The sequence below is a fragment of the Meleagris gallopavo genome, chromosome 8 (assembly GCF_905368555.1).
Source record: "Meleagris gallopavo chromosome 8, MGAL_WU_HG_1.1, whole genome shotgun sequence".
Taxonomy (NCBI): domain Eukaryota; kingdom Metazoa; phylum Chordata; class Aves; order Galliformes; family Phasianidae; genus Meleagris; species Meleagris gallopavo.
This window is the reverse complement of record NC_139411.1, coordinates 32,250,506-32,264,157: the sequence shown is the minus strand read 5'-3', so window position 1 is coordinate 32,264,157 and position 13,652 is coordinate 32,250,506. Positions and strand designations below refer to the sequence as shown.

Sequence of the window (13,652 nt, the reverse complement as noted above, 5' to 3'; positions counted from 1 at the left end):
AACATTAAAGAAGCACGTAGGCACTAATACACAACCACAATACATGGACTCCCAACCTTAGAGCAGTACCTTGACATATGAACAGTTCCCAGATCACGCCTTAACTACACGAACTTACAAAGTCATCCCAAGGTTTTAGATATTCAGTTCCTAACAGCATGAAATCTCCCTCTCACGTCCACCTTCACTGCTCCAGCTGCAGAAGTCCAAAGAGTGCTTTCTGCATTTGCTCAGGTGAGTCACCAATCCGAACCATTTAAATCAGAGTTACCACAGCTCTGTACACAGAGGCCTCCTTTGCACCAAGTTATTGATAAAAATCTGCTCATAAATCATTTCAAGAATACTTGCAACTGGAAACTCAAACAAGCTGAACCCACACAAAACTTCTAAAAATGTAAACAATACCACAACTGAGTAATTCTCCTCACTCTGTTTTAGAATGTGCTTATCTGGCTATATCCAAGTCACTGCCTTTATTTATTTAATAAATAAGACTCATCACACAGAGCTCAGAGCAAGTCACTTCAGGCACTCCTCGAAGCCTCGCTTGCTTCTCAAAGACGTTTCCTTCTGATTAAAAGGCTGCTAATGAAACACCCTCCGTAAGCTGCAGCAGAAGGACTCAGTGCCAAAGAGCATGTGTTACCAGCATCCCAGGAGTGAGACTCGAGGATGGACTGACTGTATCAGACCAGAGTCCAAAATCCCAGAGCCACAACCACTGAAGCAGCCCCCTAGCTGCCCCCAAACTGCTCCTGAGCTCTTAGCACAGCAGTGACCCGCATTGAAGCCACCCAGTCTAAAGTAAATGCAGATGTTACGCTATCCACAGCAATGTCTTTTTTTTTTTTAATCCCTGTAGATTCTTAGTTACAGTAAAACGCATAAGAACACAAGCCAACAAACAAAAAAAAACCAAAATGTAATATTAAATACCATAAGAATATTTGGCTCTCCATCAAAACTCCCGGATTGTTGTTTATCCCCCTTTGAGTCACACACGATGGAAACTACTGCCTCAGAAATACCTCCGTGCCACACAAATATCTGCTCTCTACTCCCACCAGAATATCTCAGTAGCAGAAAATTCTGGGAAAAGAGCCTTCACCTACTGCTCCCAGCCTCCCCCCATGCTCTGTCACATCTCTGAGCTCACTCGACAAAGGAGCCAATTCTCACAAACACAGCAGCTGTCAAAGCCTTACAACAATTCCGAGTTGGTCCTGGGCACGCTGCGTCCATCACCTGGGAAGTCGGAGAACACCAGGTCTGTCTGTGCCTGGTGAACAGTGAGCAGTGTCAGAAGAGACACAAGTACAGCAAAAACTTGACCAAAGTCACACACGTGGACAGAAGATGGACTGTCAGCAGCAAAAAGCATCCCTGACAGGCCCAGAGTTGGCTGCTGCACACTGCAGCCAGCACAGCAGCTCTTAAGTGGAGGTAGAAGCCCAGATATGTCCAAAACTAAACTAAAAACAGAAACACACAACACTTTTAATTATTCTTTGCTTTAAGTCAACTTACTCATAGCACTAAGTGTTTCAGCTATACCACTTAGTCTCTGCACTGGAAATCTGAGAGAATGGTCCACAGAAATAAAACAGTCAATTTTAAAAGGGAGATAAAATAAAGAAGAAAAAAAAAAAAAAGATGATCTCAGGTCTGTTCCATCTACGTTTCCTAGTGAAAGAAGCACTGGCAAGGCTGGGAATCAACAGGGAAGACAACCAACATCTAGCAATGATAATATGAAACATTAGCAGGGGCTCTGCTGGCACAGTGATTCCACCTCCGCCTGCTGTGACAGAGCAAAAAAAGTGACAAGAGTTTACAGCTGGCTACTGGAACAGAAGCAAACAGCTCCATTGTACTTGCCATTTTTCCCCCCAGCTATAAATCTTGAAGGATAAACACTTTTCCCCATCAACGACAAGGGCGAAGCAGGAAGGAAGGAATCCCAGTGAGGGCAACAAGGCAGACAACGCCTGCGTGCAGAAAACTGGCTACAGAAAATAAGAGATACAGACAAAAAGATAGGAAACCATTCAAAGAAGTATATGATATTAAAAACATCATATATATCATTATTTCTTTGTGTAAGCAGAAGATGAGCAGGCTCTCCTGTGCTGCTGTGTACCACAAGTCCATTTTGCTCAGTCTCAGCACCGTGTTGCTACAGGCTGAGCTCAGTCCAGGGTCTGCACACCAGGCAGCACCACCTCATAGCACAGAGCAAACTACAGACCTGAAATAAGCATCACTGTCTGTAGGTTTGGGTCACAAACGAGAGCGCATCCTACAGGCTTGAACATAAGTGCTGCTTTTCAGAGCTCTGAATTACAAGCGAGCCAGAGACTGCATGAAACAAACAGCAAAAATGGTAACGTTTTCCATTCTGACCACAAATAAGAAAAAAAATAAAGAAATCAAGAGGAAAGCTTGTCCAATCTCCTATTTTGGGAGAACAGCCTAAGGTTTTGTCACGAGAAAGCTTAAAGGATCACCCATCCCTTTATCTATAACTTTCCTGACCTAAACAATATACTCAATCGTATTTCTACTTAGTCATCAAAACCATAGCACAACCTCTCCTTTAGAGGACAGCATTTGTAAGACATTCCCAGTATCAACCTCAATCAGCTGCAGCCATTTCAGGGTCACGATCTGTACACTGCAGTCATATGCACAGCACATTTTTGAAAACATGCGTACTTTTAAATTGTTCACCATCTGTGTCAGGACTTGGAAACTCAAATATCATCAGCTACTTCCATCTGGCTCAGTGCTGAGATATTTCCTGTCCCAAAGTCCACTACAGGAATACTTTTTTACATTACCAGTTGCTTTCATTTCACTTGGTTTCTGATACACCAAATGCTACACGCACACCAAGCTGGAGCACAGACAACTTAATTCCCCAATAAAAGCACCCAGCCGCACTCCCTGAGCCCACTCTGTGCTGCCAACATCTCTGCCTGCAGACCAGCTGCCACAATGATGGCTGTGTTACAGGCTGAAGCATCAGCTGGAGGCAGGCAGACGTGCTGCTAGAAAGGCAGGTACCACTGAGCTGCCTTCCACTTAGCCCCGTTAGCCTACTAAGGTATTTCAAGCACTGCCATCTTCACCAAGAGGCAACTTATTTCTTTTTCAATTACTTAATATTTTTTATTATTGTTATTATGCCAGGAATCAGAGAAAACCTCTACAACCACGCGTTCTCAGTCTGGGCGTGCTCAGCACCCTTCCCTGGGAGCTGGGCAGTCCCAGGGCTCAGCCACGCTCCCCAACATGTGCTACCTTACTATGCAGGACTTCAAATCTAGTGCTGTCAGTACTTCCGTGCTTTGTTTGCAGAAGAAGGAAGATGCACACAGAGCATTTCAGTGCTGCGAGGGGCTCAGGTCCCCACAGCGCTCGGTCTCTCTGCATGCTGTTGTCTGTACACTCCTCACCTCCCACCTGTGCTTTCAGACATCACACATCCAAGCGGTTCAGGAGCCATGTTCCGTGCAGCTCTGCTGGCAATCGATGAGGAATTTACCATCTCCAGCACTGCGTCCATTACCAGAGGAGAACAATACAGTTTGCTGCTGCCAGCACACGGCATTTCCCCAGCACTCCCACTTCGTGCTCCTCACGAGTGCAGCTTCACGTGGGACCCCATCAAGGTCTCTCCAGGCTCAATTAAGTTGTGAAGCTGTTCAGAACAGAGCGCCCAGAAGCCAAGGTCCTACAAGCACACACTGATCACGTACACCTTCACTTTCTTCCTGTCCCTAAATTACAGAGCAAACCTCCACAGCTTTCTCATTCGTTTCTTCTTCTGGCTAACACAAAGACTTTTTGCTATTCCAGCTCCTTTCGGTGAAATCAGTTACAAGAAACCTCTGAAAATGTCTTACAAAAAGCTTTGTGCTAAAATAACACAAACAGTTCCCTAAACAAAGCAGCACTGCTAGGAAATATTATTCCACATTAGGAAAAAAGTGCAAGTGTGGCGGCCAGTAGTTACTCCAGTTATCCATCTGTTTCTTTTGTTATGTGTATGGTTATATAATTGCACATAATAGTTCTCAATGTAATTATTTCAGTTTAGTTACAAAGCTATATGGAGCAGAAAAATATTTCAAGAGATAGTACATATTTTGCTGATAAAACTGAAATTCCATAACTGCTGCTACTTGTGTTACAAGTCTTTACATCAATAATCACATTTAATGTACAAATTACATAAACACGAGAAGACTGATAATGCTATAAATGTATGTATTTTCACCACTACAGCCCAAAAACATAGATAAAGTTTTACAACCACAAACATTATCTTTCTGAACATTCTTTTGGTTTAGATAGAGCACCATTTCTATTTTCCTCCAAGCTCAAAAAAGCATTTCAGTAACTCATTAAGGGATATATTAACAAAAAGGAAAAACAACCACAGGCCAGAAAGGAAAATTAAGCATTTTCAAGTTTGCAGAAAAGATACACTTCTCCTCCAGTTCATAACCAAAGGCCCACCTCTGTACCAAGGAGATCCCTACAGGAGTCCATCCATAGGAACTGAAGTCAGCCATCCTTGCACATTTTATCAAAGCTTCAGCTTTGCAGTCGGTACAGACATGAGATTGACATCGCTAATGGAGCAAGTGCTTTCCATCTGGATTAGCATTGGTTCCTCAATGGAGCTTCGATTCATTCATCTAGGTAAGCTTCCAGCTATTTATCTTCAGTTAGACACATCCACAGGTATTTACTTAACAAGACGTATTGGATTTCAGTCCTAGAGGACCACTACAGGGTTAGAAAAGGTACAACCTGCATGTGTTCCACAGACCTCCACATGGGACAACCTCCAGAAACACAAGTATTTCCCAAAAATGCTTAAGCCTTTAGTTGCAAGCTAAGGGACAAGCTCCCTGGAGATGCTGCTTTGGCTTTAAATTGCATTCAGTTTACTTCCCCCCTTCCTGAAAATTTTGCCCATACATAAAAGAGTACACCAAAAAATGCAAAATAATAATAATAATCTAAACCAAACAGTCATTGCAAGGAACAGACAAACAGGAAAACCAAAGAAACCGACAGGGTAGGTACTACTTCTTTCTGTAAAACCTTTAACCAGGACCTCGTCCTACTGTTACTTCCATATCTGCGTATGATGTGAAGCACAAAACCTACTGTATCAAAATTCCCCCTCCTCTTCTCTCTTCTAGGAACAGGAGTGTTAATTCACAGTGGATAAACTCTCAAAGCAACCCCTAACTCAGGAGAGTTCAGCCAATGCTCAGCATCACGCCTGCAAGCAGCTGGAAGTCAGCGATGCACTGCTCCATCCCAACAGCCTACAGTAGAGCCATAGCAGAGAGCTACACAGGTATTTTCCAGCACTGAAGTACAGTACATTTTTAAAAGCTCTTGTAAAAACTCCAAGAACCTTTCAGATCAGAGACAACACGCACGAAAGGTCTGGGGTAGTTTACTGTCCCTATAAAATCGCACTGCTCATTAACTGATCCCACTGCAAACCCTAAAGGTTTTTCACCTGCAGCTGTGAAGCACAGAAATGATTAGCAATAAAGACAAACAGCTGAAGCTCACAACTGTCACGAGGTCCTTTCATTAGGCTGAAGTAGAGGCTGGTACCTCTCTTATCCCTGGATACTTAAAACGAGGGCCAAAAGCCAAGGTGCTACAGCTAAATATAAATGCAGCACGAATAGTGACCGTACATGTGGAATGCACACAGATTTCATAACATCCTATGCAAGAAAATGAATAAGGAAAAAACATATTTCTGGTAAACCCCTTCTCAAAACAATACCAGTTTGCAACTCTGCCACTGACAGCTCCCTCAGGAGTAAGTACACTTGGCCATGGCACACAGGAGGGCATGCTGTCTTCAAGGGGCTGAATCTGAACATGCTTCCTCAAAATAGTAATGCACTAATAAATATATGAGCAAATACAGCATATGCACATTTTTATTCCTTTGGTTCTGGGCATCAGAGCGCAGCACTGTTGTAATAAATCCACGGTGCACAGAACGGCCTCAGAAAGACTCCAAATTCACTCACAGAACAGCATCGCTAAGATGCATCTTCATTAACTTCCTAAAATCCTTTCCTGTTTTAAGGCAGGCGTACAAAAGCAAAGGCCACCAACTCTTCATAAAGAAGGGAGGGAACCTCCCTCCTCCAATGCCCCCAGTCACCATACCAGCAACCCACAAATACTGGATTTTTGGAAAACCTGAAATCTGTTCTCAGCATTTGAGGTCCTTCCTTGCACAGCAGAAATGAATAACCAGCACTGACCTGTATGATTTTCAAATGGCATTATTCTTATTAAATTCCTGTCCACCCTTCCAAAGGGCCACTATAAGGAAGCAATTGAAGCTGCACATCACAACCTTCATAAATTATTTTACCAACTAACTATATAGTCCTCCTTTAAAAATAAAAAAATATATTTGCATATCTGGTTTCAATATACTATATGTGCCTTTTGAAAAGCTATTCCAAGCCTTGGGAGGCACCACAACACCCTAACCTGGAAATATGGCAAGTCCATCCTATTTCAAAGCATCCCAAATCAGGCAGGTTATCATTTGCCTGTTGTGACAAACAAACCAAACTGACCAGTAACAAGGAAAACACACCAGGTCCCAAGTGGGGCAGCTTGCAGCAAAATTGGTTTCCTTCCTGGGTTGGTTTGTTGTTGTTACAGTTGCTTGTTTTTAAAAAGCATGCATGGAAACACAAATCTTATCCAGAACACTGCTTATCTGGGCAGCTGGACGGTGCTGGTTGAGGACAGAGAACTGCAGACACCTCCTCAAGCACCTCCACTACCCTGTCTGCCTGGAGAAAACCAGAGTGCACCCAGGTAAGTCACAGAAGTGCATCAACAGTACATATATAGGCACAGATAAACAAATTTCTTAAGAAATGCTGGTATCCTTGATATATTTAACATTATCATTGGCCTACTATCTGACACTGCACTTCCAGGCATCAGGTGCCACCCTAAAGTAATATATTCAATACAGCTGCATGTACTGAATATATTACTTCATCACATTCATAAAACCTGCCTAAAGTTAAGAGCCTACACTAAGCACTACTCACAGCAACAACAGCATTATCCTGCTTTTTTGTCATTCATTAGGAGTAGCAGAGAGAAGTACAGTAAGCATCCTGAAAATTAACAGGGTCTGAAGGAGAGCACACCACCAGGAAGCTCTCCTTTCCCATCTGAGGCCAGCAGATTCACTGTTTCTCCGTTTACAAGAAAGATTCAACTATCAGTGGTGGTCTCATGCCTCCTTATCTGCTCTTAAAAAAACATTAAAGATATTTTTGGCACAACTTTTGAAGCAACTGCAGTAGCCCCAGATCTACCTCTTACTGCAGCCTGTGGAACAAAGGAAAAGGACAGAAGGCACAGAATCATTAAGGTTGGAAAAGACTTCCAGGATACTCTAGTCCAACTGTTGAGCCATCCCCACCATGCCCATAAACCATGTCCCCAAGTGCCACATCTCCAGAGATCCTGAAAACCCCAAGGGACAGTGACCCCACCAGCTCCCTGCACAGCCCTTGCGTGGCATTGCCTGACTGCTCTTCCTGAATTTTCCTAATATTCAACCTGAACGCTCAAGGGGATTTGGAAATTACCCAAGCCATGTCATGTTTGTATATCTCAGAAGTGCTACTTAGGCTGACAGACTTCCTAAAGCATCTCATTGCACCTTATCTTCATTGCCATAAGCAAGAACATCAACATTTTCACCTCCAACTACAAGCATGAAACAGGAGCTTGAGCAGCTGTGCTCCAGAGACCATACTGCAGGTATGCAGCAGATACACACAGCTCCTGGACTTTCTGATGGTCCTGCTCAGAAAGCCATGCACCCACACAGCTACCTCCATTCCCAAGCATGCCACATCCCAACAACGAGACGAGAGCCCAAACACAGAGCTGCAATGACGAAGGAGAAGGATGAACGGCATCAGGAGCGCAGGAAAGCTGCTGCAATTCAGCTGTTCGTTTTCCTCTTTCAAATAGCTCCCTACACGATCATCTCACAAGTCCCTCATGCTATTCCATCCCCACCCGTTTCTCATCCCGCCTCCCCACGTTCTGAGCCCCACCAGGAAGCAGAGCTGAGTCACTCTCACGGCTGCCCTCTGAGATAAGTTTCACACGCTGCTCCCCGCGTGGATCCTGGGCATGCAGTAGCTGCTGGGAACCCAGCACTGTGGGATGGGGTAGCTGAGCAGAAAGAGCATTTCCTGAAAACATCTGCACCCAATCTCTCTGCAATTCACTCTCCGTGCATCACCATCAGCAGCCTTTGGGACTTGAGGTGTTAAGAAAAGTTAGCTGTGCGCAGGCACACGCTAATCTAATGGGGGAAAAAAAAACTTCGTATGCATTACATATAAACATATGGCTTTTATACAAACACATGCACACAATTCTGTGCTCCCACAAGGTAAGCAGCATAACCCAAAACCAATGACACCCTCCTGCTGATCGCTACGTCTGCTTCAGCGCAGTGCCCACACACTCCATCAGTTCAGCCCTGCAGAGATGGATGGCAGCTCCATTAGCAGCCCTGCTTGGAGGACGCAGGTGTTGCTGGTTTGCTGTCACATAACACGGTTCTGCTGTCACTCTCCAGCACTGGCCGTGGCAAATAGTTGGGAAGACAACGTTCTTTTATTAGGATGTTCACCTTAACAGTGTGTTCCCCACTGCTGCTCCGGGACTATGTGACTTCTGCATTGATTCACTACAACCTGGAAGCTTCACAACCAGTGAAGAAACAGAACACCAGAAGACTTGCAGGGTACATAAGTCCCCAGTTTTAGCTACACAAGGACATGTAAAATACGTTTACCAAGCAGAATATGAATCTCCATCAGGAGGAAATTCAGCATTGCAGAAAAGAGGCTGTCCTCTCCAAAACCTGCATATAAGCAGCATAACAGAGAATAGCAGCACCCACTTAACTCTAAATCCCATTTAACCTCCTTGCAACACTGTCTCTTCTCAACTCTCACACCCCATAGTTCGTCAGAGTATTTCTCTGACACTACAGATCATCCCACTCAGCTGACTCGAAGGAAAAAAAAGAAAGAAAGAAAGAAAGAAATCATCATAGAAATAGCAAAGCTATTACCAAAATATGACAAAACTCCTAAGAGCAGCAGACAAACAAGAAGTGCAGAGTGAGCTTCTGCTGAGGGCTCTGAGCCTTTTCAAGAGTTATGGCTTCAGCACACTCCCAACACAAAAGCACTTGTACCTGTGCTTTATGAAACCATGAAACAAATCAAAGACTTCTTTAAATTTCACTCTCTACAAATGCAGTTTCCCACACTGGATACCCAAAGCTTCCATCTCAGCTGCCTCCACAACTCCTCGTCCTCTCGGAGCTCCAGGACATCACTCCCTAAAAAGCATCTCCAACGTGAGACATCACCATGCAACGCAGTGCGTGCCCTCCAGTGCCCTCAGGTTTCCAACACTAGCTCACAGTACGTGGTGACAGATCTGTTCCAGCAGTTCAGAGGTACAGCACCGAGCACATGCCACAGACTTGGATACCATGCCCTTACTTTCTAGGGACGTACAGGCAGAATTTTAAAGTAATTCCTAAAATTCACTTGCGTTCTGTTTAATCCCACACATTCCCTTCTTCCTGTTCCAGTTGTTACACAAGGCTTCGCTGTGTGTACACACAACTGATCTCAGAATCCAGATACAACACTGCATTTCTTATTTCCAAATGGAAGACGCAGGTTTATTATCTCCTTCCCCGCGACAAACGCTCTCGCTCGTGCCGGTTTTCTCCTCCTCTACCCCTACAAAACGCTTCCAATCCCAACGAAACACCGCCAGCACCGCGCCGGGCCTCCCGCAGCGCAGCTCCGTCATCCCGAGAACAATCCGCCTCTGTGCCGGGGGACGGAAACAGCCCAGGGAGACATGGATCCTCGGGCAGCAGCGGGGAAACCCCGGCACATCGAGGGGCGAAGCCGGGAAAAGAAACCCACGTACAAATAACTTTAAGCCAGAGAAAGTGGTGCTGAGCGCCGGGGTGGAGGAGGGGGGAAGGAGGAGAGGAGAAAGAACACAAAGCTGCAACTTTCTGCTCGAGGATGACTCGAGCGCAGGTCGAGCCGCGCTCCCGCACGAACTCCTCAACTCCACCGGCCGGGAAGGGCGGCCGAGAGCCGGGAGAGCAGCCGTGCGGCTCCACGCTCGCCCTGCCGGGCCCCGCGCAGCCCCCGGCCCAGAGCAGAGCGGCCCGGCGGACGTGCGGGGATCCCCGCGTACTTCGCGGAGCGCCGCAGCGCAACAGGCGGGCGCGGGGCCCGAGGGGAGGCAGGGAGGATCCTCACCTACGCCGTATTTCTCCTCCCTTTTGGTGGGAACCCAACGGGTCATGGCGCTGGGGCGGCCGGAGCGGGCGGGGATGCGAGAACCCCGCTCCTACGCCGCCATTTTCCAACCGCGGGACGGGAAAAGTTTCTACCGACGGCAGTCATGTGGTGCGGGCGGAGCCAGCGGCCGGCCGGGGGGAGCCGGCCCGGGGCAGCCCCGGGACAGCCGGACGAGCCCCGCCTTCGCCCTCGGAAACCGGGGGACGCCGAGAGCGCTCCTCCCGGCCCGGACGGGGCCAAGCGCCTCTGCTACGAAAAGCCCGGCGGCTCCCGGGCTGACCGCGTCCGGGCCTGGCTCTGCAGGAAATTGTCTGTCCCGCTCAGAACCGGCTCCGTATAAAAGCAGCGTGCTCCTCTTTATCCCGCGGTCAGAAAGTGGGAGCGGCCCGGGCTGCTTCCGAACTCTTCAGAAGTCCGGTGAAGAGTTGGTTCCTTTGGTTCCTGCTGTATTTTCGAGCCGCGGAGCCCCCAGGACTTAAGCCTGGAGGAGCGGCACTAACGTGGGGCTGGCACTCGAAGTACGGCGGGCTGTGGTAGGAGAGCACCATTTCCGGGTAAATCCTCGGTTCTGAAGACAAAACACCACCCAAATCAGAGACCTGCTCCAAACCCAGCCTCTCCTGGCTGAACAGAACCGTCACAGTTCGAAAAACACCTCTAGGATCCCCAAGCCCAACCCATCCCTTCCCCCCCCATGCCCACCGACCATGTCCATCAATGCCAGATTTTCAAGGTTCACCTAGAGATGGGGACTCCACCATGTGGAGTAATTGGATTACAGAAGAACAACAAATAAAAATAACCATCCTGATCTTCAACTTTTTAATCAAAGTTCTTTACTATGAGTGTGGTGAGGTGCTGGCACAGGTTGCCCAGCGAGGCTGTGGATGCCCCATCCATCCCTGGAGGTGTTCAGGGCCATGGGCAGCCTGGTCTGGTATTAAATGTGGAGGTTTGTGGCCCTGCATGCAGCAGAGGGGTTGGAGATTCATGATCCTTGATGTCCCTTCTATCCCGAGCCATTCTGTGATCCTTGCACTCCCGGAGAACCTCAGCCTCAGGAAACATCTCACTGGCTATCACATCAGGTTGCTCCTCTGCTGGAGAAGCTCCATGCAACACATGTGAAAATGCATATGATCATACTTGAATGTCTTTGCTCTTCTTGTCAAGTATCACTGGGCATGTAGGGAGTCACTTTCTACAATAGCATTCATTATCACCAGGTTTGGGGATCAAGATTCAGCTCCAACATCTAAAGGAGGCTACACCTTGTTCTATAAACCTTCTCTTTTCCCATCCTTGTGATCTATTGTCCAGGTCACTACCTACAAGTTCAAACTAATCTGAATTTTATTGCTCTTGTCCTGCTGAACCCAAGGGCTGCTGTGATAGATCCAACCTCTGCACCTTTCCGCATTATGTCCTGGAGTGAGGAGATCAAAAGATTCTCAAAGTCAGCTGCCTGGCTTATCATCTTTATCCTGCATTAATGAGTAAATGATTAGAGTCTTACCAAAGACAACTTACAACGAAGCTCTTTGATTTAACAGGTTTATTTTTCATAAGATAATCAAAGTGAATTAACTGAAATAATGGGCATACTTGTCCTGTTGCTATAGTCATCTTTGTAACTTCAAGCAAACAAGAGGAGAGTGAAATGGAAAAGCAGTGCAGAAATAGTAGTTATTTCTCATGACAAGCATTTCTCAGTTCTACATGGCCTCAAGCTGCACCAGGGGAGGTTTAGATTGGATATCAGGAAGAATTTCTTCATAGAAAGAATTGGATTTTGGAACAGGCTGCCCAGAGATGTGGTGGAGTCCCTATCCCTGGGCATGGTGCTTAGGGATGTAGTTTAGTGGTAGGTAGTCAATGGACTTGATGATCTTAAGGTTTTTTCCCAACCTCAGTGATCCTGTGATTCTTTTAGTACTGATACATTCATTAATGCAGTGCCAGCAATTACGTGCAGCAAAAGTGAAGAATCTGAAGCAGCTCAGACATTAAATGGTGTAGATACCTTTAAGACTATTAATGTAATAATCTCTTACAGAGGACTTGATTTACTTTCATTTCAGTTACTGATAACAAAGAATCACTTCCATAGACACCATGCTAGCTTTACAGATACAGAAAGGAAAAAATGATACAAAGCAACACTGATTTTAATTTTAATCTGGACACAGTTGTAATTAGCTCGTGCATGGCAAAAGAAGGCAGTGACAATGTCTTCTAATGAGTTACAGGCACTATAGACTAACAGCAAATAACAAAAAAGGAAAATTAACTCACCTCTTCCAACAATCAGCAACAGCTCAAGAAGAGCATCATCTCTGTCCAGGAAAAAAGCTACATGCTTGGCTGCTAACCCTTAAATGAGGGTGAGAAGGGCTGACTCCACCCCTTCCATTCACTCAGATGCATTGCTTGCACCTGAGCTCCCTGGATTAGCTGTGCCTTCTTACTTGCTGCTTGCTTACTGGTTCAGACTGTGACCTGGCCATTCTGCTGTAGCTTGTAAAGTGGCCTTGTGCTATTTGCTGCTTTTTCTGGGCTCCAATGTTCAAATCTGATATTTAAGCTGTTAATTTTCTGCTGTGTTGAAGGATGCTAAAGGAGAATGTTTTCCTTCATGAGAAATGCACTGCTTGCTGATGCCTTTCTTCAGGTGTTAATTAAGGGTTAAATTTGATTCTTCCATAGATTGGTGCTACTTAATCTGAGTGTACACCTGCATTATATGGGAATTATGAATACTGTGGTTATGTTCCTAAGGTAGAAAGTACCCTGTCAGTGAGAAGGAGTTTTTTTAGTTGTATTCTCTAATCGCCTATAGCGCAAACAACACAAGTAATCCCATGGCCAACATAAAGACACACATAAGGTTCTGTATTCGTTTTATTATTTTCCACATTTTCATTTTAATGAAAACCTTTTACAAATGCCATTGAAATTTTGATAACCAGTAAAAAATACTCCTCCTTGTTCACAATGAATAAATATTCCAATACTAGGTTTTACAGCTAGGAAAAAAAAAAGAAGAAAAAAAAAACTGTAATAGGATAGCACTGTAATATTGAGAAAGTAGAAGATTTTTATTTTTTCTCCAGCAAATGTAATGTAAAGTATGCTTGTGAAAAATATTTTTCATTAACTGTAAAGTGCTGTAGCTGATGTAGTTTGCAA

At 45.4% G+C, this 13,652-nt stretch overlaps 1 protein-coding gene across 2 annotated transcripts in view; it reads right to left on the bottom strand.

Moving 5' to 3' along the window:
- Window positions 1-10,747, bottom strand: part of DOCK1 (dedicator of cytokinesis 1) — a 274,016-nt gene extending 263,269 nt beyond the window's left edge. The window contains exon 1 of one of the 2 annotated variants that reach the window (XM_085229833.1): window positions 10,422-10,747. In XM_085229833.1, coding sequence (XP_085085959.1) covers window positions 10,422-10,467 — 46 coding nt within the window. In that variant the 5' untranslated portion in view covers window positions 10,468-10,747. The remainder of the gene's footprint in view (window positions 1-10,421) is intronic. The other variant, XM_085229834.1, reaches the window with a different exon arrangement.
- Between the last annotated feature and the right edge of the window lie 2,905 nt (window positions 10,748-13,652).